The following is a 27,899-nucleotide window of genomic DNA, read 5'->3' on the forward strand; positions in this document are numbered from 1 at the left end:
GGGCACCTGGGTGGCGCAATCGGTTAAGTATCTGACTCTCAATTTCAGCTTAGCTCATGATCTTGCGGTTTGCAAGTTCGAGCTCCGCGTCGGGCTCTCTGCTGACAGCTCAGAGCCTGGAGCCTGCTTCAGCTTCTGTGTCTCCCTCTCTCTCTCTGCCTCTCCTCTGCTCATGCTCTCTCTCTCAAAAATAAATAAATACTAAGAAAACAATTAAATTGGCGTATGACTTGAAAATTTTACTACAACATTTTAGCTAAGTGGAGGAAACAAGAGGGAAATCAGATTTAGATTAGAATAAAAATTTATTTTGGTAAAGAATTATATTGTTTCATTTGTAAAAGCTGAAAATGCTCATATAAATTACCAGCCCAGAGCTTGATTTCCACTGGATCGTCCGCATGAAACAAGAGTCTGTTACTTCTTCTTGCCAGGTTTGGGGGCCTTTTCGAGGCCTTGGATGTGTTTCCGAGGAAGCTGATACTCTTCTACAATCCAAAAAGCAGAAACTCCAAGCTCGCTCTTCTCCTGCTCCCTCCCTGCCACCTCCTGCCCTTGGCCCCCCACCCCCATGGGCTGACCCACCGGCACAGCTACCTCCCCGCCCTCTCACCCCACTGTGCGCTCATTTCTGTTGTGAACTTCCGTTCAATCAACCTCCATCATGTGACCGCTTCTTCTATACCCAGCTCAAACCTAGCTCCTCTGGGAAGCGGTCTGGGATGGACCATTTATCCTTATACCTCATGGCTGAAACGTGTATTTTAGCAATTTTCACACTGATAGCCACTTTCTAGGGTATACTTGAGGCATTTATAATTTTCTCATGAGACAGAATGTATGCATCTGTGTTTAGTCATGTGCTTGGCTATTTTCCTCTGTATTTCTTCTTAGTATCTCAGATAGCAATTCTTCACTTAAAGGGGTCAACTCCAAAAGTTAGCTACAGGGTCCTGCCTTAAGCCCTAAAATACATTTGCTTATTGAGCATTTACTATGCCAGGCCCTGAGCACGAAAAGGATGAAGGCAAGGTCTCTGACTTAAGTTGCTCCGTCTAGCAGAGCGCTAATATTAGGAAAAATTGGCCAAGTTGCAGATGCTAACCAGAAACATAAACACAACTGGAAAGTGATACATTGGCAATTTCTTAAATGCTAATTTAAGGACAGAAAAAAAGTGGGGCTGCTCTAAAACAGGCTTTGTTTGACCCCTAAGCTGGGCCAATGAGCCCAGATGTGGTTGGGCAGATATGGGCTGTGGGAGGGTGGGCGCACCAGGCAAGGGAACAGAGACAAAAGCACCAAGTGTGAATGTGCCTGGCACATCTGGGGAACAGCAAGGGCGGCAGCATGGCAGAGGCCCAGGGGTGGGGGAGAGAGCTGCCAGAGACCCCGAGGGGAAGATGATCTGGACTGGGAGGGTCTTATTTACTGAGTGTAGGAACTTATTCTGAAGGCAGTGACAAGGCATAAGGAGTTTTTACAGGAGAGTGATGCAATCTCGTTTGTTTTAGAAAGCTGACTCAGACAGACATGGCGTGAACTGAGGACAAACTGGAGGCTGGATGCCCCAGACGTGGTAGAAAAAACTCAGGCTCTACAGTGTGACAAACCAAAGTTGAGAGCTGGGCTACAACACCAAACAACTGAGTATCTCAGGGCAAGGTACTGAATCTCTCTGAAGCTCAGTTTCCTCATCTGCAAAACAGAAACACTTCTGCAGCATCGTCAGATTAAGAGAGATCATGCCTACATGAAGCCCAGCAAAGTACCTAGCCCAGTCTGGATGCTCAAAAAATGTTTTATAAAAGGGAGAACCAGGAAGAAAACTACTCCGAGAGCATGGTGGAGAGAGCTTTGAATTTGGGGGGCGGGGCAAAGGATCTGGCTCAAGTATTAGCTCCAACTCTTGCTGGCCAAGAACCATATGGCCACAAAGATTATGACGACTGGCGTGAGTTGAATTGGTGGGAAGATTTCTGCTCCTTCAGAGGGGATGCTCACCAAGCAACAGGCGGCTGAGGTGATGGACCTGGTTTCCCTGGATCTGGACCTGCAGGCTGTCCTTGGCCCCAGGGGCAGGTGTGACGGTCGCACTAGCCTGGCATCGCTGCTGGAGGATGGCGGCCACTGAACACGGGTCCAGGCCATAGGCCTCCAAGTTCCGGACCACAGTCACCTGTGGGGACAGAAGACTGATGGCAGGTGCAAACACAGGCCCTCCCCTTCACGGAGCCTTCTGGAGCCTCCGCAACTCTCCACCCTCTATGTTCACCATCCCCACACCCACAGTACCTTTTCCTCCACGTGGTACTTTTATTTTTATGCTTATTGTTTCTTTCTATCCCATCCAATATATATACTTAATGGAATACTCTCTATCCCACATGTAACATGTGGGAACTTTTTTAAAAGTTCTTTTATGGGGCACCTGGGTGGCTCAGCCAGTTAAGCGTCCAACTTCAGCTCAGGTCATGAAGTTGCTTTTGTGAGTTCGAGCCCCGTGTCAGGCTCTGTGCTGACAGCTCAGAGCTGTCTTCGGATTCTGTGTCTCCCTCTCTCTGCCCCTCCTCTGCTCACACTCTGTCTCTCTCTCTCTCAAAAATAAATAAAGATTAAAAAAAATTCTTTTTAAGTTCTTTTATTATGAAGAGTTAAAAACATAAATAAAAGTAGAACTGATTACTGAGCTCCTATGTTCCCATCACTGGCTGCAATAATTATCAACTCAGGACCAACCTCGATTCACCTAGACCCCTGTCCATATTACTTTAAAGCAAATCCTCCTGCACATCAGATCATTTTATCTACAAATGCTTTTGTACATATCTCTAAAAGATAAGGGTTCTTTCAAAGACAAAGACAAAACCATCATCACACCTAAAAATGAATGGACAATAATTCGTTAATATCAAGCATTTCATCAGGAACACATTTTTCTATTATTCATCAACTTCACAAATGACATATATATCATTTTGAGATTTAAAAAGAACATCAACACTTAAAATCACAATTCTCTCTTTTTGAAACAAGTTCTCTCGCATTATTTGTGACTAGAGAGAGATGGTCGAGTATGTTACCATCAGGAGTGGGCTGGGGAGGGCTGCTCTCGATAAAGTTACAGGTTCCAAATAACCCAGGCCTGTCAAGGGACTCCAGCCCCAGAGAATCTCAGAATTGATAAGACATCAGAGGTCACACCTATTTCGGCACCCCCATCTGATGCATGAACTCCTGGCTACATCTTCCCTCAAGTGGTTGCCCAATCTTTGCTTGTGGACCTCCAGAGACAATAACTCCCTATTTTGCAAAGCACCAATTTTAATTTTGGACAATTCTAACTGCAATCATCAATATTAAAACTTAATGTTTAAATAAGTTAATACAAGCATTCCCTGATTTTTCAGAGTACACGGTATGCCACTTGGCTCTTATGAAAAGTCCTACATTAGTACCTGTTTTTGCTGATTCAAATCCACAGGGTTTTCGCTTTTGTAAAAAAAAAAATGTGAAAAGGGAAAACAGCATTCGGCATTGATCTTCTGGGAGCCCTCACAGAGGCAGCAGGCACCGAGCAGCAAGAACACCCCGGTCACTCCTTCCCCGGAACTACACTCAGCCACCAGAGCTTTGAACTTTGTAAGCATCTGGGCCTTATCTCCATCTATTCTATGTATTTGTTAGCAAGATGTGTCCTGAGGTATCAGAAAAGCCTAAAAGAAGTTATTTTTGGGGCCCAGGAACACTCAAAATTTTTTCCATATAAATTCACGGTAATTGCTTTTTTTGCTTTACAACCCTTTCAGGTTACAATAGAATTCAGAGGAGTGCTCCACTTTAAATAGTGGGGATTGGGGCGCCTGGGTGGCGCAGTCGGTTAAGCGTCCGACTTCAGCCAGGTCACGATCTCGCGGTCCGTGAGCTCGAGCCCCGCGTCAGGCTCTGGGCTGATGGCTCAGAGCCTGGAGCCTGTTTCCCATTCTGTGTCTCCCTCTCTCTCTGCCCCTCCCCCGTTCATGCTCTGTCTCTCTCTGTCCCAAAAAATAAATAAACATTGAAAAAAAAAATTAAAAAAAAAAAATAAATAGTGGGGATTGAAGAAGACACAAAGAAATGGGAAAACATTCCAGCTCATGGATTGGAAGAACAAATATTGTTAAAACATGAATACTACCCAAAGCAATCTGCACACTCAGTGCAATCCCAATCAAAATTGCACCAGCATTCCTCTCGAAGCTAGAACAAACAATCCTAAAATTTGTATGGAACGACAAAAGACCCCGAATAGCCAAAGTAATATTGAAAAAGAAAACCAAAGCAGGAGGCATCACAATCCCAGACTTTAGCCTCTACTACAAAGCTGTAATCATCAAGACAGTATGGTATTGGCACAAAAACAGACACATAGACCAATGGAACACAATAGAGAACCCAGAATTGGACTAACACATGTATAGGCAACTAATCTTTGACAAAGCAGAAAAGAGTATCCAATGGAAAAAAGACAGTCTCTGTAGCAAATGGTGCTGGGAGAACTGGACAGCGACATGCAGAAGAATGAACCTGGACCACTTTCTTACACCATTCACAAAAATAAACTCAAAATGGATGAAAGACCTAAATGTGAGACAGGCAACCATCAAAACTCTATAGGAGAAAACAGCCAACAACCTCTTTGATCTCAGCCACAGCAATTTCTTGCTTGACACATGTCCAAAGGCAAGGGAATTAAAGCAAAAATGAACTTTGGGACCTCATCAAGTTAAAAAGCTTCTGCACTGCAAAGGAAACAATCAACAAAAAGAAAAGGCAACCAACGGAATGGGAAAAGATATTTGCAAATGACATATTGGATAAAGGGCTAGTATCCAAAATCTGTAAAGAATTTACTAAACTCAACACCTGAAAAACAAATAATCTAGTGAAGAAATGGACAGAAGACATGAATAGACACTTTTTCCAAAGAAGGCATCCAGATAGCCAACAGAAACATGAAAAGATGCTCGACGTCACTCATCATCGGGCAAATACAAATCAAAACCACACTGAGGTACCACCTCACACCAGTCAGAATGGCTAAAATTAACAACTCAGGAAACAACAGATGTTGGTGAGGATGTGGAGAAACGGGAACCCTCTTGCACTGTTGGTGGGAATGCAAACTGGTGCAGCCGCTCTGGAAAAGTGTGGAAGTTCCTCAAAAAATTAAAAATAGATCTACCCTATGACCCAGCAATAGCACTGCTAGGAATTTATCCAAAGGATACAGAAGTGCTGATTCATAAGGGCACATGTACCCCAATGTTTATAGCAGGGCTATCAATAATAGCCAAATTATGGATAGAGCCTAAATGTCCATCAACTTACGAATGAATAAAGAAGATGTGGTTTATATATACAATGTAATACTACTTGGCAATAAGAAAGAATGAAATCCTGCCATTTGCAGCAACATGGATGGAACTCGAAGATATCATGCTAAGTGAATTAAGTCAGAGAAAGACAGATATCGTATGTTTTCACTCATGTGTGGAATTTGAGAAACTTAACAGAAGTCCATGAGGGAAGGGAAGGGGAAAAAAAAATAGTTACAAACAGAGAGTGAAAGAGGCAAACCATCAGAGACTCTTGAATATAGAGAACAAAATGAGGGTTTATGGGAGGGTGGGAGAGAGGGGAAAATGGGTGATGGGCATTGAGGAGGGCACTTGTTAGGATGAGCACTGGGTGCTGTAAGTAAGCGATGAACCACGGGAATCTACCCTCAAAACCAAGAGCACGCTGTACACACTGCATGTTAGCCAATTTGACAATGAATTATTTAAAAACAATAATAAACAAATAGTGGAGAAAACCTACATACATAGAAACTGCTTAGTACAGAGTCTGGCACATAACTACACACTCGAGAAATAGTGCCTATTGCTAATTATTATTGAGGTTATCATTACCGGTTCTCATTCACTGCTTATATCTCAAGCACAATTCTAAGTGCTTCACGCATGTATATTCCTTCATCTGGTCCTCACGGTGCCTTATAAGGTAGGCATTATCACCATTTTTCACATTAGTAAACTCAGGCAAAAAACCATTAACTTTCTCAACATCAAGCAGCAAGGCAAAAGCCACATTTGAACCCACATGTTCCTAATGCCAAAGCCCACTCTTATAACCATACATTAGAAAGTTCTTTATTCTGAACCCAAGTATGTCTTCTTGGGATTTCCACCCAGTATTCCTACTTGTCTTCTCAAGGCATCTCAGAATGAGTGCACTCCTTTTCCCAAGAACAGCTTTTCATACACTGAGGACAGAGTTTGTTTCCTATGTGTCTGTTGCCAGGCTAAACACACTTCTTTACAAGCTATTTTCACTGAGCAAGGCCCAAGAAGTAACAATGAGAGCTGAAAGCCCATGACAGGTCTAAGAGAAAAATAAAAATAAAATCTTGTTTACCTTTGGAACTAGGCTCTAGCGAGTTTCCCAGCACAAAATCCCAGAGGGAGGGAGTGAGGGGGAAGCATCACCTGTTTTCTATAAGGCCCAGCCCACTTATGCAAGCATGGGTCTTTCATCAACTATCTTTGTGGTGTGCCAATCTAAAATCCTCTAATCACATTGTAGGGAATAAAACTTATAGCAGGGACATTAAATCACCATCTTCCAACATTGTGTCTTTTAAAATTTACCTTTTTATTAGATGCTCTCTGTGCTAGGGTGATGTCAATTGGGCAGATTCTGCCTTTCTTCACAATGGGCTCTTGTCCTGGAAAAGTCACTTGATACACAGGCTGCAATTTTTCCAAACATCTGAAACAGGAGTTCATAAGCTATAGACTGGTAAAGCCAACAGAAGCTATCTCCTCATTCCCCGCTACGAGCGGGCAGCTGGGTGTGAGCCAATTTGCAGGCAGTGGTCTGCGCTGGGCTGCACTCAGAATCACCGACCTCACCCAAGGAGCTGCACCCAAGACCATTTACATCAGAAACTCCAATATTCTTTAAAGATCCCCAAAGCATGGCCAAAGTCAAGGCCCATGGATTCAGGGAAGGGATCATCAGTGACCTGAACCCCTGAAAACTGTCCAGCAGCCTGGCCTTCTGAAAATCTGTCCGGGCTGCCTTGTGGAGTTTACTCCGTCTCAAGACTCTCCTGTACCCAGTGTGCTGAAGTGCTGCTTCACATTTGTGACGTGTTCCAATGAATCTTTTAGAGAACTCCTTTACCACAAAGAGTGTCCACCTTCTATCTAACCAGATTTTCTCTTGTTATCCTATACACTGGGACTGACCAACTTTTTCTATGAAGGGCCCGATGGTAAATACTCTATGCCTTAAGGCCACAGGGTCTGTGCAACCAGTCAACTCTGCCATGGTAGCATAAAAGCAACTGACAGACAATACATAAACAAATGGGTGTGGCTGTATTCCAAAAAATACAGGTAGCGGGTCAGATCTGGCTCATGGGCTGTAGTTTGCAAACTCCTGATGTACATAATTTTCAGTTTTGATCTGTGGAACAAGAACAAAGAATAAGAATCTTTCTTTTGAAGACTTTAAGACAATTTCTCCCAGCCTTCTTTTTGCTTCTAAATCTTTCTGAAGTTCTTAATTTTAATTCATTGTTCTTCTTTCTCCCTTTTAAGTTCTCTCTTTTTTTAAAATTTTTTAATGTTTAATTTTGAGAGAGAGAGAGAGAGAGAGAGAGAGAGAGAGAGATACAGAGTGAGAGCAGGGAAGGGGCAGAGAGAGAAGAGAGAGAGACAGAGAATCCGAAGCAGGCTCCAGGCAGAGCCCGATGAGGGGCTCGAACCCATGAGCCGTGAGATTATGACCTGAGCTGAAGTCGGATGCTTAACTGACTGAGCCACCCAGGTGCCCCTTAGGTTCTCTTCTATATTGTGTTGGCTCAAATCATTCCAAGGAACTTCCACATCAAAATCACCAAAACTGTGTTCATGTAGACGATTATCAGTTGAATTATGGAAAGAAAAATCAAAGACTAAGGCAGTGACAACTTTACAGTTCAATGTGATGGACATTCAGGGGAGGGTGGGGGGAAACACTGGAGAGGGACTGCTAATCCCCACTACCTGGTCAGGAGACTGTCCCATGGAAGCTTCATGATTGTGTGCTGTTCGTTTTTCTCTAAGATGCAGTCACATAGGATGGGATCCAATTTCACGAGACTGAAGGGAAAGAAGAGATAATAAAGAAATGCCACTCCTGCCCCTACTGACCCCAGGGCCACCTCAGGATTCGTCTCTTGTATGTCCTTTGTTGTCATCCAGAACCATTAGAACCAATTCAGGGACCACAGTCCATGAAGCAGTGTACCCTGTGGATGGGACGTATGGAAGGTTTTCCTAGAACAAGGGTAATGGTAGAGGGGAGGGGGTGATGGGATCCCTGGCTCAGTTCTGCTAACTCATCATGATTAGGCCAACAGTTTCCAACTCTCTGATCATGGGGATATCTTCTGGGAAAAAAAAAAAAAGTAACGGAATGTTCTTCATTTAGTAGTTTATCTTTTGTATCCACTTACTAAGAAAACAGAGAACACCAAAAAGCCACAAGGACTTCGGTAAAATTCTTCTAAGTTTGCATTTTATTCCTCACAATAGCACATGCATTTGAAAACCAGCAGTGGGTATATATGAGCTGATACGAACTCAGGCTATATATAGTCAGTGCTGACAGCACGTGTGGATCTGAGCACCAGACAACAACTCGAGGTGTGTCCACAGCCTCTGGCTCAGAAACCACTGGTCCAAACGGCTGTGCTTTCCCCCGTTCCCCTCCAGTGCAGACATCCTCCACAGGGGTGTGCAAGAGTGCATCGTCCCGGACTAATCTCCAGCAGAGCTCCACACCCACTCACTTTTTGTTGTCCGCATCAACGAGGTCATTTCTCTTGACATAGTTGATGATGATCGTCCGGACCTCACCGCCCTCGAGAATGCTCCCCTTCCTAGGTCAGAAATGACCGGGGGGGGGGGGGGGGTGGTTAGTTCCTGCTGTGCCAGGAGATAAACTGTGGACACCAAGACTCGCTCTCTGCTCGGCAGGCTGCTTTCCTGGGCTCTCTGACCTCTATTTTCTTCCCTTTCCTGACTGACGTGAGCAGGACCGTGTGCAGAGTAGTTACAGGTAGAAAAGGGAGAGGACTACTCTCATTTGTTCAGAGACGCTTCCCAGGGGAAGGAGGCTGGAAGCTGGACGTGAGAGAAAGGGAGGACGGGGCAGAGCACATTCTGCCAGTCCCAGAAGAAAGCTACTCAGCTGGAGAGGATCTATGGCCAGAGCACCAAGCAGGCAGAGGAGGGCTGCTCTCCAAAAACTCACTTGTGGCCAGACTCCTGGAAGAGCAGAGTCATGCTGGCTGGGACACAGTAGAGGGATTTTATATCTGGAGGGTGATAGGGCTGTTCCCTGCTACCCTCCTGGATAGTCTGGGAGGTCGGGGAGGGCTCGGCTATGACGAAAGATGTGATCCTAAAACCCGGCAGAAGGAAAGAAAAAACACATTTTATACTATACCCAGGTGCCCCGGGCCAGCTGAGCTACGGTGACCAGGCCCCCCTGCACTCACCTCGGGTGCTTCCAGTCCACAGCCACAATGCTCTCCACCCCTTTGCTCAGCTCCTTCACCTGTATAATCTGCTCCTGCTGCATGTGCTGCAGGAACTTAGAGAGCTAAGGGAGAAAGGGCCAGTGCTAGGGACTCCACCGATGGCACGCACATCCTGAGCGCCTGACATACCCCACGCTGAGCCTGGCCTGTCCCTGGGTGGGGCACATGACAGTCCCTGCCCTCATCAAACCAGGAACTGGGAGGCCCCCCACTCTGAGGCTCAGGGAGTGGGAAGCGGCTACAGACTAACTGGTGAAACCTTTTGGAACTCTGGCCAGATATAAAGGGGTGGAAGGGAGAGAGGGGCGTGGGTGCCCGCCCAACTGCCTCAGTCCAGGGAGAGTTTTCTTTCCCCTCCTTACACCAGGAATCAAAAAGCTTAATTCTAGCCTGAGCCCTACAGACAGGGCTTCCCCAGCGTCCATCCAGCTCATGGCACATGGGCCCCTACGTGACTCTCTGTGTGGGTATGTGGAGAAGGTACCTGCTTACCTTTTTGTAGCTGGACTTCTTGATGTCCAGCTGTCGTCCTTCAGGGCTGGTGGCAGATGGAAAAGGCAAGTTAAGCTAACAGAAGAACTGTGGTGGGAGCTGCCCGGTCCTGAGAGGGGGACATTGTTCCTCAGCCATCCCCCTCCACATTCAGGTAGAAGCCGCTGTTCCAGACTCTGACCAGTGGTGGCATCAGAGAGGGATACCGACTTTAGGACACTCTAGATCACTGCTGTCCATCAGACCTTTCTGTAAATATGGAGCGTTCTCTGTCTGTCTATCCAATATGGTAGCCACTAGCCACATGTGGCTATTAAGCCCTTAAAATGCAACTCATGGGACTGAGGAACTACATTCTAAATGTTATTTAATTTTAACTAGTTTCAATTTAAATAGCTGCATATGGCTGGTGGCTACCATACTGGATATGGCTTTAGAGTTCTCTCAAACTAGACCACCTTCTGTGGTCTCCAAAGATTCACCTCAAGGAGAACCTTTCCAACACCAAGCTCACTGAGGCAGCTGGGCCCAGGACAGGATTTGGCAAACTACGTGCTGTAGGCCATATCTGGCCACATCCCTTCACTACTGTCACTGAAAGGGTAGAGCCGAGTAGCTGCAATAGTGACTGTCTGGTCTGCAAAGTCTAAAATATTTACTATCTGGCACTTTATAGAAAGAGTTTGCTGACCCCTACCCTACAGCTGTTAATTTTGGGGTGGGATGGTCCTGAGAAAGTCATCATCAGTCCCTGTTCTCAGAACTTACATTTTTCTCAAAATGTGACAAGCAACAGCAGTGGGATACACAGAGAGCCCTTCTAGAACCCCTCCCAGGTTAAGAACCTATATCCTAGAGAAGACTCTAGGACCTCTTTCCCAGTTACTTACAACCCAGCAAGAACAGGACAAATTACCACACACTCTGACCCCACACTCGTATAGGATGCCTTAAAGAAGCCCACATGTAAACAGGAAGAGAATCACATTAAAACCACACTTTAAAAAACACGGTAAAATTCTCAAAAAAGAAAAGTTAGTCTGAGTGTAAAAATCAGTGAGCAAACCATCTGATCTGATATGGTGCTTATTAAATGTCAGGCTATTTAACTTTGACAACAATCCTACAAGCGCTGGAAATGAGGGTTCAGAGAAGCTCCATAACAAGTTCAAATACACCTTGTTCCAAAACCCTGGGAGCTGGCATTTAAGCCAAGATGTCTGTTTTCAAAGTCCAGGTTCTCTCTACATGTGATCCTGTCTCCTGGCCCCTGTGGTCAGGGTGTGGGGGGGCTCACATGGATTCTTCCTCCTGACACAATGTAACCAGGACCACCTACTTTGAAAGTAACCTGTGAAGGGGCTGTACAATCCAGATGAAGCTTCCTGATTGAGAGGCTCCCGGGGGTGGGGGGGGGAAACTCTTCCTGAATAGGACAGGGTGCCCGATTCATGAGACAGCCCGGAATCACCACAGCTGAGGCAATGCTCAGAGAATTTTAACCCGAATCAACATCCTTTTGCTGGCTAAAACTGAAGTGTTCAACACTCAGGACCAAATTCATTTGCCAGATCAACCCTCCACGCCACTCTCTCCACAGCATGTCCCTCAACCAATTCTCCCACAGCCCTGTCCTGACATAACACCAAGGGACAAGAGAGAGCCCTCGCCCCGGCCGCCAGCCCCCACCACGCCTTCCATACCAGCAGGACAACATGTGGCTGCCAAGGAACGTGCTGGTGAGTAAAGGGAGGTCAGCTTTTCTGACTTGGCATTTTAAAGCATGCAAGAAGCATCGCTGTACCAGTTCATCCATTTGTTCTGCAAGGAAAAGACAAGAACCACATTTTTCTGACGGATACAGAATGCCTAGTATAGTACAATCCCCGCCCAGCCCCACTCCTGCCTCACCCCCTTAGCCCTGGAAGGAACCCATCCTGGGCACCAAAGCTTCTGAGCACTGAGCCTTTCAAGAAGGCAGACCCCAGAGAAGAAGTCTAGCCACAAGGTCCCACCCAGCCAGGAGCAAGTGCTTCTCTGACAGAGAAGTCAGAGCCTAAAAAAACCGTGGAGGCCTCTGGGGCTGGAAACAGTCCAAGTGCCAAGACAGACCGGCACCAGGGAAACACGAATGGTGTGAAAGAGACTCCAGGTCAGATGTCAAAGGGCTGCTGAACTACCCTCACCAAAACAAGGACTTTCCTATCCTCCTAGAGCTGCTCTAGTCAGAAGCATAGCAAAGCACGTTTCCTAAACTGACAGGAAGTGGGTCCTTCTACTCCCAGAGCTATACCTTGAAGGGTCTTGCTGTCTGTGGGGTCTGGGTTCAGGCCCCTGACACTGGGGTCTTCCGAGGCTTCTGATAGGGACTTCTCCCCACACATCCGCTGAACCTCCCCATTCTCCTCCTCTCCCTCCAGGGTCAGGCGCCTCAGGTCTCCCTGCAGGGCGGGGTCTGCCTGGACAGACTCCTTCTCTTCACTGAGATCTGGGGGATCCAGGGCCAGTGGAGCAAGGGACGGTGGAGAAGACTTGTCTCCAGATCGCCTGGAAAAATCGCATGTCAGAAATGGCAAGCAGCAGCCACGATATTCTCCAGTCCTGCTCAGGGGCAGCTGGGAGTCCAGAGAGAGTAGGAGCCATGGCAGTGGTGTCCAGGAGACAGCAGAGAGTCTGAGCTCCCATCTAAACTCTATTTTCAGGGCACCTGGGGGGGCTCCACTGGTTGAGCATCCGGCTTTTGATTTCCACTCGGATTGTGATTCCAGGGTCGTAGAATTGAGCCCCATGTCAGGCTCCATACTCAGCATGGAGCCTGCTTAAGATTCTCTCTCTCTCTCTCTCTCTCTCTCTCTGTGTCTCCCCCTGCCCCTTTCCCCAACTTGTATGCGCTCACACTCTCTAAAATAAAATAAAATAAAATAAAATAAAATAAAATAAATAAAATAAAATAAAATAAAATAAAATAAAATAAAATAAAATAAATAAAATAAACTGTATTTCTAATTCTGGGCCCAGAAAAACCCCTCCCTCAGTTTCCTCATCTCTCAAATGGGGAGGGTAATTCTTGCTTCCTCCCTGGCCCAAAGGAATAATAATGTCACTAATATACATCTGGGGACAAGGACAGATCAAAGAAAAAGTAGTTAAAAGAGAAGCCCCCAACAGTATCCCCTTCACATGAGTTAAAAATAAAACATTTTGAATTAAATAAACAGGAAGATGCACAGGTACCTGCAGTACCAGTGTGGGGAAATACAAACCCGGGGCTCAGAGTACTTGTCAAGGAACAAACACCTGGCCTGCTCCACAACTGCAGAATCAGTTGCTTCCCTGTGATGTCAGGGTGCAATCTAACCTGCAGCGTGGAGATTACGTGGCTTTATGCCACCGAGTCTCAGGAAGACAGGGAAAAAAGCAATGCCTCGTACAGAGCACGTGGAGCAAGATCACGGAAAGCAAACTCAGTTCTAACTAAGGGTTGCAGCATGTCTCGTAGTAGTGTTAATAGTGAGGCCGGACTCTACATTTAGGCTGTTCTGCTAAGTACACAATTTTTTTAAAACGTGGGCGAGGGGAACGGAGCCGCTGCTGGTAAAACAATTAGCAGTGTGACCCCGACGGCCCTGCTCACACTGACAGAACAGCAGGTGCCTGGAGAACATCCGGAAGCAGCCCTCACATATCTGCTGGCACACAGGCCAACGGGGTGTACCTGCAGCACAGCAGGCTTCGGCCAATACTTACCAAATGAGGGACTCCGACGCTGGGCTGAAGATGTAAGGATGTGTCTGTGCCAACAGGCCACATCACCCAGCCTAAAGACCAGGCAGAGTGCTTTGGAAAAAAGTACTATTACTGTTTTGGTAAAAATGACAAGAAAATAACCAGAAAATAAACTGGTACATGGCTTGAGAAAGCAAGTGTTATGGTGAGAAAACGTAACTTCCACAATAGGGAGATTGGAAATGGGAAATCTGAACAACAAAAATAATCAGGTCATGACTGTGGTGCCTGAAGGTCCACTCTGCTTTGATCTGGAATCATAAGCGAGAACACCGGGGCACTCACTGTAGGGCAAGACGATGCCTAAATGTGTGTGGCAGATAAAACCACACCGATGAAAGCCATATAAAACAAGAATATCCCTGTACTGAAAGGCAGAGCAGAGAGTCTGTAAGGCCTTCTTCTAGGCCCAGGATTCTACAATCCACCTGGAAAATAATCAAAGTTCTCTGCAATTTTTCTCTGAACAAGAACAAAGAAAATTAAACCAATCCATCCATCCATCCATCCATTTTTCCTTTCCACACTAGCAAAGAAATTAATATCTGGACCAGCAACTCAGAGAAGGACGTGGCAGGGACACAGGCTCTCATTTGTGAATGCAGGCCCTGTGCTCTATCCCCCCAGCCAGCCATCTCTCTGACAGAAGGAACACGGAACCCACCATAAGTGGTCCTGGTAGGTGTGGAGCACAGAGAAGCCCCTTCCCTTCAAGCCTGAAGTGAGCATCTCGGCTGTGGACATGGCAGCAACTCCGACGGCAACAGGGGCTCTGAGAGGGAGGAAGCCAGACACACACGTCAGGGAAAGTCTCACAGGAGGGCACATGTCAGGACTATCTCTCCACACATATGCTAAGAGCACCGCGTTTGCAAACTGGAAGCAACCACCCGCATCACAGGAGTAAACTCAGTGAGGTCTCAGTGTTCTTCAGATTAACTCTAAATAGGACTTTCAAAAATCCCTTGACCAACATGCCCCTTCTGTCTAAGTAACTACTCTGCTGATGTCATCACTGTTTGTTTTATCCCTATTATGAATCAAACCCAGGCATGACTTGCAAGGATATTTAAAGTTACCTTTGTTATGATCTCACGGTTGTGAGATCAAGGCCCATGTTGGCTATGTGCTGGGTGTGGAGCCTCCTTAAGACTCTCTCCCTTTCAAAAAAAAAAATTCCCTCCATTTAATTCCAAAAATATAAATGACCTCCCTTACCTTAAAGGTGTAGCCATCCTATGCAGAGATTCAAAAGGAAGGCCATTCTTATGCCATAAATTAGGCCAAGGGAGGCCACAGGGAAGAGAGAAGAGAGAAACAGTGGAACTTACTGGGGAGGTTCCTTCTAAGCTGGCTCTTTATTACAGGGCTCGCTCCTTGTAACCATCTACTAAGAACTGAGTCCAGTGATTATCAAAAACAATCTTTCACAGTAACTACATAAACTTCCAAAGCCCAAATGGGACACGTGTGCCAGCCCAGTCCTCAAGCATTGCCCACACACTGCCTGTAAGATCTGCTGCCCGACAGGATCACAGAGAACAGACAAGCCTGGCCAAGGTCACCTGGGCACAAGGGAGGAGATTCAAGGGCAGAGTTCCCAACACCTGAACTTAAGAAAAACGTTTGCTAAGCTGGTGGCTCCACTTACTGTGCCCACAGGTCAATCAATTACTACCACAGAAACTTTGAAGCTGGCTTCTCTCTCAGTTCCAAAAAGAGGGATCTTTTTCTTCTACCTCTGGAAGGGCCGTTGGCTCAAAAACTTCAATCTCGAACATGCTTCATATTTTTAATAAACCCCCCTTCATACCCTCATTCTCTACCACAAACCATCTAAAGCTACATCCCCACAGACGTTTTAAAGGCCAAATTGAGCAGGCCAAATACACGTTTCTGTAGTTTTCTCCCATCTTGGATAGAATCCCAGGGAAAACCAGTGACACCACCGTCCTTTTCAACTGCAAGTTGTGCAACAGGTAAACAAGGAAGGAAACCTTTCCAGGTCTTGGTTCCAAAACGTTCAAGGAAAATAGGAGAACATGAGTAGCAACAGTAAGATCTTTCAACGCTGACCCCTCCCATGCCTACAATCTCTTTCTCTCTCAAAGAAGCAATGAGAAAAAAATTATGTTTCACTTAAGATTCCACAAGGAAGAACAACGGATTGTATCCAGTGTTGGTGGGAGTGTGGGAAGACACGCTCTCCCTAGAGGCGTCAGTAAGATATTATTTGTGATGAAGACACACTGGAGGCAACCACAAGGTCCACTCGGAGAGGACCTCTTCCATCATCACATAGCAGGTAAGAAGGCTCAGCGTCCCTGAGCTTGCTGACCTGGAAAATGTCCCCATGATCTTAAGTGAAAAAACAATACAGATAAAGTGTAATTCCATTTGGTTGTATTCTTAACCTACACACCAAAATCGTACGTTTTTATATGCACATATATACACACACTCAAAAAGGCTGACAAGGATGTGTGCATCAAATGATACAGTTACTTCTAGGAGAAAAGAATTTTTCCGAACTATTCATATGAATATTCCCTAATTTATTTTTAAAAAGATGCCGTGGGGTGACAGCTGAACGACTCTGTAAAAATACACTACAAATCACTGAATTGTACATTTGGAATTGGTGAATTTTATAGTATGTAAACTATATCTCAATAAAGCTATTGGGGCATCTGCGTGGCTCAGTCAGTTAAGCTTCCCACTCTGGGTTTCGGCTCAGGTCATGATCCCAGGGTGATGGGATTGAGCCCTATATGGGGCTCTGTGCTGACAGCATAGAGCCTGCTTGGGATTCGCTCTCTCTCTCTATCCCTCCCCCATTGCGTTCTCTGAAAAATAAATGATTAAAAAAAAAAGAATTAAGAGAGAGGATGATGACGTAGATGATGGGGAAAAAGGTGTTAAGACAATGAAAGAAAGACCAAGAAAATGTCACAGACAAGATGTGGTAGGGTCCCCTCCCTAAGGAGAGAAAAAAAGAGAGGGGAAAAAAACCACTTCAGGTAATCTGGCTATGCACCTATGTGACAACATCATGACCTTGTAAACTGAGACTATTTAATCAGACTACATGTTTGTGTGTGTCACCATAAATGGAAGACAAAGAAATAGAAAATATATAAAAAAAACTATGCCATGATCTTCAGGGCTCAATTCTTCAGGTATGAACCTAACTGAGCGGTATTGGTAGGAATAAAGTTGCTTCCTGGAAAGAAAAGCCTCGGTGTCATGACTCCGTGTGAGAATTCTGCTATATTACTTGGGGGCTCATCCGGGATCTGATGGTGTGTTTCCACCTCCTTCGCCACTGGGGGTACAAACCTCAGGGCACCAGCAAAGGCGGCCTCCCCTGGCGCCAGTGGACTGCTTGATCCGCAGGAGACCAGCCCTCCCAGCATGACGAGGCGAGGACCCCGTGTGTGCCAACGAAACCGATGAGGCCCAGGAACCAGCTCAGGGAGCACTCCTTGTCAGACTGGTAATAACCCGGGTTCGTTTAGGCAGACTTGCCTCTAAGAGGCAGAAGGGGAACCTAATCACCTCCCAGAGTTGCCATAGTAGTTCTACACGGGACGAGGAATGGAGCTGCAACTCTAAGGTGTTGGGCACTGGGCAGCGGGTTGGAGTTGCTGTGTGAGTGTGTGTGGGGACTTGTCTCTTGTTCATTTCCTGGGTCAATGACTATGATAATTAGAGCCAACTGTCTCTGGTTGTTCTATCTCAGAACGGGGACTTTAAGGAATATTCCCAAGAAGCTGCCAAAACTACTTTTATTTTGGGGAAATTCCCTATCTTCTCTGGAGTGACACAGACTGCCTAATTCCACTAGTGGAAAACAAAACAAAACAAAAGAAACCTGGAGTCTGCTCCTCTGTCTGAGCTGATAAGATTTAAAACTGGGAATTCTCTTTCTGTGCCTTCTGCTCATACCTCTCCTCTTCTGCCTTCCCTTCCCCCTCCTTTTCCACACCACCTGGGGGGCAGCCTGCATAACTGGCTCCTCAATGCCTCAGGCACCATCAGCCGTTTCTCCCATCCTAGAGGTCTTGGAGCAAAGACCACACACTTCATATTTCCCCACTGGTGCCCCAGGTAAAAATAGACAATGGGGAACAGATTGATTCACTTTTAAATGGACACAGATGGAACATATTTGGTATTTAAATGGATTTAAGTTTGCTGGTTTAAAACAGACAACTCTTTAGAATTATCAGCAGTAAATATATAAAACTTTTTTCTACCTAAGGTTTTTTAAAGGTCAAATAAGCTGTTATCTCTGTTGCAATTTGTCAGCAAAAAGGTGACTTAAAATGATGGTTAATTTTGTCTGTCTCAAAGTTTTCATGGGTAATTGTTAAGATAGCTTTCAAAGTCATTGGTAACCTAAAACATTAAAGTTTTGCTTGCATGATAAATTGAGATTGAATTCATTAGATAGCTAATGAGATAAGAGGCTAAAGCACTAATTACTAGATGTAGGTTTGTGCTTCTGACTTGTTACAGAGAAACTAAAGATATTTGGATCTGTGGGAAAACATGCTTTATGATTAATGGATTCTTAAGTTTGCCATCTAAAAAAATTCTGATGTAACATAAAGTACATAATTAGTTACCACTTAGTTTTCACTGGAGACTAAGGTTTCAAAGAGTTAAAATTCTACTAAATGTAATTAAAACCGATAAAAACAAGAAAAGCAACTCTGTATGTAGAAAAGGAGATATGAAAGAAAGATATAAGAAATGGAAAGATATTTTTGTTAAAGGTAAAAAAAAAAAAAAAAAAAAAAGTAATTTTGTCCTAAATGAGACTGGTTATTTGGAGAGAAATGGCTTGGGATAAAATCTAAATGCAAAGAAAGGTTGTAGAAGGTTCATGAAGAAAACCTTCACACAGAAATTTTATGTGTGGTCAGGATGCACTAAGGTTACAATAAATGGATTTTAAAAGTATACTGGGTTAAGATTAAAACTCCCCCTCCTTTGTTCCAAAGGCTGGGAACATGATGGCAATACCCTTCGTGCCGGCCTCCAAATCCTCCACATTTCTGTTGTTCCTGGTCAGCAGAGGACTGGATGCCCATGCCATATGAGGGAGGGATGATATATGAAGGGCTTTTACTAAGATATGTGGGAGCCATTTTACTAACCTTAGTCCATTGTATGCTGAAAACGGATATCCACATGGCTGAAACATATTTATGTGGGCATTGTTGAAAACAGCAGGGGAATGGACCTTGACTTTGGCTCTTTAACCCCTTCCCTCAATGGCCAATAATCAATATGTAAGTTACTGTTGGGCCAAAATAAAATTAGTGCATATTATGACAACCAGGTAAGTCTTGCTTGGTCACAGTCCATACCCCAAAGGTCCTGCAGGTGGGAAACAGAGGGGTAAAAACAAAACAAAACAAAACAAAACAAAACAAAACAAAACAAAACAAAACAGGAAAGACCAGGTCAGCTCTTGGGAGGTAGGGTCAACCCGGGTAAGAATGACTACTCTCAGCACCTTGCGAGACTGAGAGGGCTTTTGGCTGCCAGTTGCATAGCCAGCCAGAACCCAGGGCCAGGAGATGAGGTTTCTCCTGGCCAGCTACAGGAAATTGAGATAAGGGACAACTTTCTTCCTCTTTCCTATAAATGGGTAATTCCCCAACCAAGGCCATTACTCCTTTGGAATGCATTATGATTCATTTTCTTTTGCACAAAGGCTTGGCCCCAAAACAAACTGGAAGAGGGAACCTGGCCACCAGAGGAAAATATCAATGACATTACTATCCTACAATTGGACTTGTTTTGCAAATGTGAAGGGAAATGGGGAGAATTCCCCTATGTTCATTGTTTTTGGGCCAAAACAGACCTAGAGAAGGAGGAAGGGAAGTCTCCCACCTCAACCTCCTCCTCCTCCTCCTCCTCCTCCTCCTCAGGTCCTCAATCTGTAAAAAACAAAAAATACAATTCTGCTCCCTGCTACCCACCTTATCCAGGCCCTCCCTGTAACAGGCATGTATCCCTTATAACAAGCTAGAATGCCAGAAGAAAAAACCTTTATGTTACAAGGTTTAAGACACATAAAAGGAGATCTAGGTAAATTTTCTGATCGTTAAGTACATAAAGACCATTCAGAATATTACGTATGTTTCAGTGTTGATCTGGAAAGATATAACGCTTTTGTTAAACCAGACTCTTAATGAGACATGTTTTGAAAAAAAATTAAGGAAATCTAAGATTTGGCCCTTAAATTATGCTAAATTAGTCACTATCTTACAAACACAAAATGAGAGCCTGATGGCCATCCTGAAGAGGTTGAGGGAGGCTCTCATTAAATATATGGCTATCTCCCCTGACACCCCTAAGGCTGAGATGATTTTAAAGGACAAATTTGTCACTCAAGCAGCCCTAGATATTCAGAGAAGATGCAAAAATCGACTGTTGGCCTTTGAAGGGACCCTGGAGGAGCTCTGATGAGCTGCCAATTGGGTATATTACAACCAAGATCAAAGGAGAATAAGAATAAAAAAAACAAAACAACAAACAGAAAAGGAAGCTTAAAAAAAATAATCTGAGACCTTAGTTGTGGCCTTATGTACTATGTCAGACTGGACTTCCCAAGGTCCTGGCACCAAGTGCCATTTATATGCCTGTTCAGAGCACTAAAAGGAGAACGTCCTCAGAGGGGACAACCAAAATGAAAACCCTATAAGCCATCCCCTTATGTGGAGACAATCAGTGGAGATCCGAATGTCCTCAGGGACCTCTATCTGTGAGGGCTCAGATAACTAATGTCCCTGGAAGGACTAAGTGGGGCCTGGGGCTCTTCAAGGTGGCTCCCCTAAACCAACTGTCTATCAGAAACTCAGAGCCTTGGGTAACTCCAGGACAGAGACACAATTATGTGAATTTTTAGAAGTTACTGGATATTGCAGGCTGCAGACACCAGGTTCAGGAAAACAGCTTGCCTGCTATATCAAGTATTAAAGGAAACTCAATCCCATCTACTCTCCCGAAAAAATAATAAACTGGGGTCTGACTCCTAGACACTGTCTCCAGCCCTTGGAATGGTTATAAACAGAGCGGAGTCATTACTATTACCAAACTCACAGAGCTAAAAGATCATTAAAACACAGGATCAGACCTTTCTTTTAGGAAGGGATGAAATTTAATCAAATGGCCTAAAGGGTGTTTACTGGAAAACAATTTGTCAAGGACAGTTCTGCAAGTGGTAGCAGCCTGTGAGGTATGTCTTAAAAACAATTCTTTCAATCATAAACTTGCTCTCCCAGACAATCAAGAAACTGGAGGCTATCCAGAAAGGACTGACAATTAGGTTTCAATACTTTTACTAATTGGTAAAGGTCTTCCCCTCCAAGACAAGAAAGGCACAAAAAGTAATACAAATTCTGCTTTATAAAATAATATCCAGGTTTGGCTTACCTAAAAATTTACAAATTAATCATGGTAAATGGCTGCCTTGACTCTTTCTCTAGTAGAACTCCTGGCTCTTGGAAGTTTTACACCTCAAAATAAAGCAAACTGCTTATACTCAGCAAAATTCTAAATAACACCTCACAAGCATTAGAAGCTTTAAAAAATTTTGAAATGAAGTTAGGGCCGAACTCTTAAAAATAGAGCTGCCATTAATGACTAACTGCTCCTGCTCCTCCATCACCTGGGTTATGAGAGAGTCCCTGACATACGTTGTTTACAAAGGCAGGGTCTCTCCTAGACTGTTTGACAGGTTTGGAAACCGTAGACATTATCTTTTTTTTTTTTTTTTTTAATTTTTTTTTTCAACGTTTTTTATTTATTTTTGGGACAGACAGAGACAGAGCATGAACGGGGGAGGGGCAGAGAGAGAGGGAGACACAGAATCGGAAACAGGCTCCAGGCTCTGAGCCATCAGCCCAGAGCCCGACGCGGGGCTCGAACTCACGGACTGCAAGATCGTGACCTGGCTGAAGTCAGACGCTTAACCGACTGCGCCACCCAGGCGCCCCATGGAGCGCCTATATAGTACCTCCCTAGTCTGGTCAGGGTCATATGTGCTGGAAACTATTCGTCCATGTCTTCCTGATCCCACTTGCCAGAGGGAAACATTTGGGAGTCCAAGTGTATGGACACAAGGAGACTAAAAGGAAGCAGGGTGCCTTACAGATTGGTAATTAAAAAGATGATAAATGGCCTCCTGAGCATATAATCCAGTATTATGGCCCTGCCCCCTGGGCAGAGGATGGGGTCTTGGGGCTACCACACTCCCATTTACGTGCTAAACCACATAATCAGACTGCAAGCAGCTGTAGAAATTATAACCAATAAAAATGCCAGAGCTCTTAACTTACTAGCCAAGCAGCAAACCAAAATGTGCAATGCCATCTATTAAATGCCATCTATCTACCTGCTTGCTTCTGAGGGAGGTGTTCGTGAAAAATTTACCCTGAGCAACTGCTACCTACAGACAGATGATGAGAGGAAAGTCACAGAGGAGATCACAGATCAATGAGAAAGGTTACTCGTGTCCCAGTTCAGATCTGGAAAGGTGGGGACCCCGGGGAGTTATTTGGAGGATGGTTTTCAACTCTCAGGAGATTCAAAACCCTCATGGGAATTATCCTCCTAATTTTGGGAGGGTGCTTAACCTTACCCTGCTTAGTTCCCTTGGTTGTACGGTCCGTCTCCAGTCTCACTGAGGCCATGATTTAAAAAGGACAGCCACTCAAAAAATAAAAAAAAACAAGAAGAAGAAGAAGAAAAGCAGGGGGAGCGCCTGGGTGACTCAGTCGGTTAAGCGACTGACTTTGGCTCAGGTCATGATCTCGCAATTTGTCATTTCAAACCCTGCGTTGGGCTCTATGCTGACAGCTCAGAGCCTGGAGTCTGCTTCGGATTCTGTGTCTCCCTCTCCTCTTCATGCTCTGTCTCTCTCTCTCTCTCAAAAATTAATAAATGTTAAAAAATTTTAAAAAAGGACGGCCACTCATGTAATAATGTTATAAAAATATAAACCTCTTGGAGAGCCTGGGTGACTCAGTCAGTTGAGCATCTGACTTCGGCTCGGATCATGATCTCATGGTTCATGGGTTTGGGCCCCGCATCGGGTTCTGTGCTGACAACTCAGAGCCTGAAGCCTGCTTCGGATTCTGTGTCTCCCTCTCTCTCTACCCTCCCCAGTTTGTGCTCTGTCTCTATCTCAAAAATAAATATTAAAAAAATTTTTTTTAAATATATAAACCTCTAAACCAAGATGATGTTCTATGAAACGAAATAGAGAAGTCTGAGCATCAAAGGTGGAAATGTTTCTCTCCCTAAGGAGAGAAAAAAAGAGAAAAAAGAAAGAAAAAACAAAAAACAAAACAAAAAAACTTTAAGGTAACCTGGCTATGTGCCTATGTGACAACATCCCTCATGACCTTGTAAACAAAGACTACTTAATTAGACTACATGTTTGTGTGTGTTACCATATATGGGAGACAAAGAAATAGAAAATGTATAAAAAAAATTATACCACAAGACATTCGGGGTCCAGTTCTTTGGGTACAAACCCAACTGAGTGGTGCCGGCGGAAATAAAGTTGCTTCCTGGGAAGGTAAGCCTTGGTGTCACGATTCTGTGTGAGAATTCTGCTACAAAGAGACTAAGAAGCCAACAACTAAATGCAAAAGGTATCCTAGACTGGATCCTTTTTCTCTTTTTTAAGCTTTATTTTTGAGAGAGAGACAGACAGAGCATGAGCAGGGGAGGGGCAGAGAGAGAGAGAAAGACACAGAATCTGTAGCAGGATCCAAGCTCTGAGCTGTCAACACAGAGCCCGACATGGGGCTCAAACTCAAGCACCGTGAGATCCTGATGTGAGCTGAAGTCGGACATTTAACTTTAACCCCTAGACTGGATTCTTGAATGGAAAGACATTTCGTGGAAAAACTGGGGGAGTATGAATAAAATCTACAATTGTATTCACAGGACTGTGCCAATGTTAATTCCTTAGTTTTGATACCTGTACTTTGGTTATAAAAAAACATTATCATTACAGAAAGCTGGATAAGAACTCTATACCTCTATACTATCTTTGTAACTCTTCTGTAAATGTAAAATTACTAAAAAAACAAAAACAAAAACAGCAGCAGCAGTAGCTATGCTTGGCCCACATGTATAGACAGCCGCACAGGCTCACTACCATCCCCCAGTGGCCCACTCCACAAGAAGCTGCTTTTTCTTCCTTTAATCCTTTATCCATAAGCTTGGGAAGTTGTCATTTCCCAAACCCTTCCCCAGTTTTACTGAAGATTTTCCCCCAAAGGCACAATGGACTCACATAGTACCTGTTCCCCAGCAAGGCAATGGCACAGAGGTCACCCTTCTGTACCTGAGGCAGACCAGCAGGGGGCACCACGAGTCCTGGCAGCATCAAATCTGCAGCAAACAAAACAAATGCATCACAACCTGGATTCTGCCTCTAAACAATTCCAAGTTCTACTTCATCATTTATTCATTCACTCAACCTACAAATCTTTATCAGGTATCAGCTAGGTTATTCATAATGAAAACTAAAAGACGGCAACCTGAGTATCACAGCATTTCCCTAGGGGGGCTAGTGGTCCAACTGAAGCACCAAGGCCAGTTCCATGACCTATCTTATTCTGGTTTCCCAAATTTAGCCTACTGACTTAAAGGACAGCCTATGGCAGTTCACAAACTATTTTCTCATTGAAGTACAAAGTACAAAGCTGACTGAAGCCTTTCAACAGCGTCGTAGAGGCCCAGGGACCTCACGGAAGCAGTCAAGAGAGAGATGAAACGCAAACGGGGGGAAAATTCCATTTTTCAACCATATGAACGCAGGAAGCGGGTACATTTATTAGAATAGTCGGTCCTTCCTAAGCGGGTTTCAGTCGATAGCCAGAATATAGGGAAATCTTCTTACCTGCTCCCCCCACCAGTTTTTCAAGCACCGGAGGCCACGTCGTGAAAGCTGGGAGAAGGTCAGGATAGGACCACAAGGTATACACTGCCCAAAAAGAGACACAGATTTACTGCCAAAAAGTCAATCCCCTGGGGCACTGGCAAAGCCAAACGCGAAGGCCACTTTAATTCAGGGACAGTAAAGGAACTCAGCTCAAAGCTAGAGAAGAGGCTGTGAGGCCCAAAGAGGGTTCATTCTGGTTTTTTTTTTTTTTTTTTCAAATTTAAATGTATTTATTTAACTTCAAGCTAGTTAACATACAGTGTAGCCTTGGTTTCTAGGGGTTTCCTTCTTAAAATAGGCAGATTCTTTTTTTTTCTAATATACCTTTTTATCTTTTAATAATTGCAATATAAGCGATTACAAATATACATAAAAATGCTTACAAATCACATAAACATATTTATACCATTACACAGCCATATAAAATGGAAATATGGAAGGATAAATATTAGGATATCACCAAGAATTTCCACACTTGTGAAGGTGGTAAAACTACTAAAAATTGAAAAAGTATACACATATACAAAAGTACATGTGAATATAATTTTTAAAAATTATAAATGGTAATCACTCTCTTGTCTTAAAGCTCTCTCCTCAGTGACTAAGGAAATCTTCTGTGGGTGTGCTTAGGAAATAACAGGGAGGCAGTGGGCCCACAGGCTTTGCTATTGGAATGAAGAAGGCAGATTCTTAAAAACCTGGATGTCACCTGACACTGGGAGGCCCCATCATTCCACCTGATTGTAGTTGTAGAAATGGGCACAGCAGGTAAAAGCAGGGACAAAGACCAAGGAGGATTCCATTTGTGACCTCAGAAACAAGTAGACTAAGAACAGGGCACCAGCCTGTAAACAATTTGGAAATTTCCGCATGTTTATTATTTGTATTCCCTCTGTTTTCATAGTGATTAGTGGTAAAAACCCTTAGATCAAAAAGCAGCAAAGTGGGGTGGGGGCAGGAGCGGCCCAAGGAGACCACCCTACGCTGCTGCAGCCCAACTTAGGGCAAGAAAAGCCCCAGTGACAAAGCAGGTGTCAGCAGCTAGAGACACAAGGACCCTAGATGTCTGAGTTTTGTCACAAGGAGAGAAAGCAAAGGATCCTGAGAGCCGGATAGAGCCAAAGGAAGAATCCCTGTGAGGTATCTCGATGGGAGTACATCACTAAGACAGCTGGGTACGTGGTTTCCTATCACAGGATCTTTTCAGTCTCTAAAGAAAATCCTGCCAGTCATCGTTTTAAGACGTATTTCCTACATGTCCTAAAATGCCACCCTTTTCGAGACCCCTGCTCCATCCCTAGTTAACCCCCTAGGAACTACTATTCCTTCATCTCAGAAGATCTCTTGGCAACCGCGCTCTTTCTGTATTGGCCCTTTCATTCTCCCTCCTATGGCAGTAAGTTTCGACCTTGAAAGACCCAAGTCTAGGGACACTGGGCCCGAAACGATTCTTACGGATGGTACTGGGAGATTTGGCACTTACTGTTTTGAGTAAGACAGGTGCATGAAAGAAATAAGGAGAAACGGATGCCAGGCAAGGATTACAGTAATGGCCATGTCCATCCTGTTGCCATACCTGTCGGATACAGAGTTTTCTCCACTTCGAACAGGATGGGGTTACCACCGCTCACGTACACAGTCACTGCATCCCCTCTGTGAGCATACAGTTTCACAATGTTGAGCTCCTCCTTTCCAGGTACCAACACAGAGACCTGATCTGTTCCTAGAGTGGGGAAAGCAGCCATCACATCAGCCCGAAGCTTTCTCCTGCAGAAAGCAAACCGATGAGTGGTATGAATCGTGCCTGGATGCATTTTGAGAAATGCAAAGGATTCGGAAGGACTTACTATCAAATCGAGGGGCCAAGGAAAAACTGCTTTATGATGCCCTACTCTCGTACACTCTTCCAAAGCATCCTATTCTCTTTCACATCCCATGTCTCCTCTATTGTCACATATTCTTGGGGGCAAGACTTTCCATTTTACGAACAAAGAGGGAAACTGAGATCCAGGCAGTAACCAAGTTAGCCTGACTTTGGAAATTCAGCCCTGCCTTCCTGCCTCTATGCCTAGCCCTCGCACCCACTCCCTTCTCTCTATGCTTGGCAAACCTGTCCCAGATGGTTGAAAAGCTATACCAGGGCACCAAGAGTGACAACTGTAGAACACGGGGTCCAAAATTCGCAACGTGCTATCCACGTTTGCGACACTGTCTGAACAGATACGGTTCTCCTCAAAACATGTCCCTTAATTCTCCCTCACCTCTCCCTCCATCTGTCTGTGTCCCCTGTCAGAAGTAATCACTAGACACTTTTCCTCCTATCGTTGTAGTTCTCGGTTCCCCATCTGATTTCTCCTCAGGGACTCTAAGCTCTTAGCAGAGTGGCATCCTGTCCGTCTGTCTGTCTTCCTTCCTTCTTTCCTTTCTTTCTTTTTTGGCGCCCTCCGCAATACCTTCTATAGATCGCAGTCAGTAAGCGCTCATTGAATTACGTTTTCCTTTAAACGAACTACAATATCCAAAAGATAGCCTGGGAGATAAATCAGGCCTCCTCCCCGTCTTCACCCTCAAAACATGTCTATTCCAGCCTGGTCCCCTGGGGTCCCTTCCCCCGCTGGACCCCTCGGCCTGCACCCCGGGTCGGCTGAGCTAGTCCAAAGACGGTTGTGGGCCAGCCGGGATGGAGAAATGGCTGGGTGTCCTGGTGGGCGGAACAGGGCCCTTCTCTCCCTCACCTGTCCGACCCCTTGATGGCCGTGTTGGACTTGACCCGAAAGGCCTTGGCAAACATGTCTGCTGGAGTGGCCTGGGGAAGAGAAGGAGAGCACAGCCGCCAGGGGCCGTCAGGAACGCGACAACGCGGCACCGTCCCGACCCGCAGCCCTGGGGGCAGCCATGCTGGGGCCCGGCCGGGAAAGAGGCCCGGCTGGAAACCCGGGCCGCGCAGCTTCGCGGCTTTGGCCGCTGCCCAGACCGCGGCCGCCCCTACTGACAGGACCCGGAACT

At 45.0% G+C, this 27,899-nt stretch overlaps 2 protein-coding genes across 12 annotated transcripts in view; one reads left to right on the forward strand and one right to left on the reverse strand.

The window, feature by feature from the left end:
- Positions 1-1,862, forward strand: part of RASSF5 (Ras association domain family member 5) — a 71,692-nt gene extending 69,830 nt beyond the window's left edge. Inside the window, exon 6 of the mRNA XM_045049300.1 lies at positions 1,515-1,862. Coding sequence (XP_044905235.1) covers positions 1,515-1,547 — 33 coding nt within the window. The 3' untranslated portion in view covers positions 1,548-1,862. The remainder of the gene's footprint in view (positions 1-1,514) is intronic.
- EIF2D (eukaryotic translation initiation factor 2D) lies at positions 287-27,899 on the reverse strand. Of its 11 annotated transcripts, none has more exons than XM_045049295.1 (16): positions 27,629-27,898; positions 26,470-26,616; positions 24,852-24,935; positions 24,250-24,340; positions 14,580-14,687; positions 12,423-12,676; positions 11,833-11,950; positions 10,130-10,175; positions 9,596-9,699; positions 9,349-9,498; positions 8,885-8,974; positions 8,097-8,192; positions 7,408-7,515; positions 6,693-6,813; positions 2,005-2,179; positions 287-488 (listed from the first exon to the last, which is right to left on the reverse strand). In XM_045049295.1, exons 4-16 carry the CDS (start codon positions 24,333-24,335, stop codon positions 418-420), a joined length of 1,527 nt encoding a protein of 508 aa, XP_044905230.1. In that variant the 5' UTR covers positions 24,336-24,340; positions 24,852-24,935; positions 26,470-26,616; positions 27,629-27,898; the 3' UTR covers positions 287-417. The 11 variants fall into 11 exon arrangements, with proteins under 11 accessions (XP_044905230.1, XP_044905224.1, XP_044905225.1 ...); XM_045049289.1 differs by having other exon boundaries at positions 26,470-26,660; XM_045049290.1 differs by lacking the exon at positions 24,852-24,935 and having other exon boundaries at positions 26,470-26,660; positions 27,629-27,899.

Source organism: Felis catus, chromosome F1 (genome assembly GCF_018350175.1).
Source record: "Felis catus isolate Fca126 chromosome F1, F.catus_Fca126_mat1.0, whole genome shotgun sequence".
Taxonomy (NCBI): Eukaryota; Metazoa; Chordata; class Mammalia; order Carnivora; family Felidae; genus Felis; species Felis catus.

Excerpts from the sequence above, each read along its gene's own strand:
- EIF2D (XM_045049289.1), bottom strand. The coding sequence starts at position 27,684 with ATGTTTGCCAAGGCCTTTCGGGTCAAGTCCAACACGGCCATCAAGGGG. Across the intron at positions 7,516-8,096 it reads TGGGACAGTCTCCTGACCAG|ATCAAAACTGAAAATTATGT; the intron begins GTAGTGGGGATT and ends CTTGTTCCACAG. Across the intron at positions 6,814-7,407 it reads AGCCACACCCATTTGTTTAT|ATGTTTGGAAAAATTGCAGC; the intron begins GTATTGTCTGTC and ends CTCCTGTTTCAG.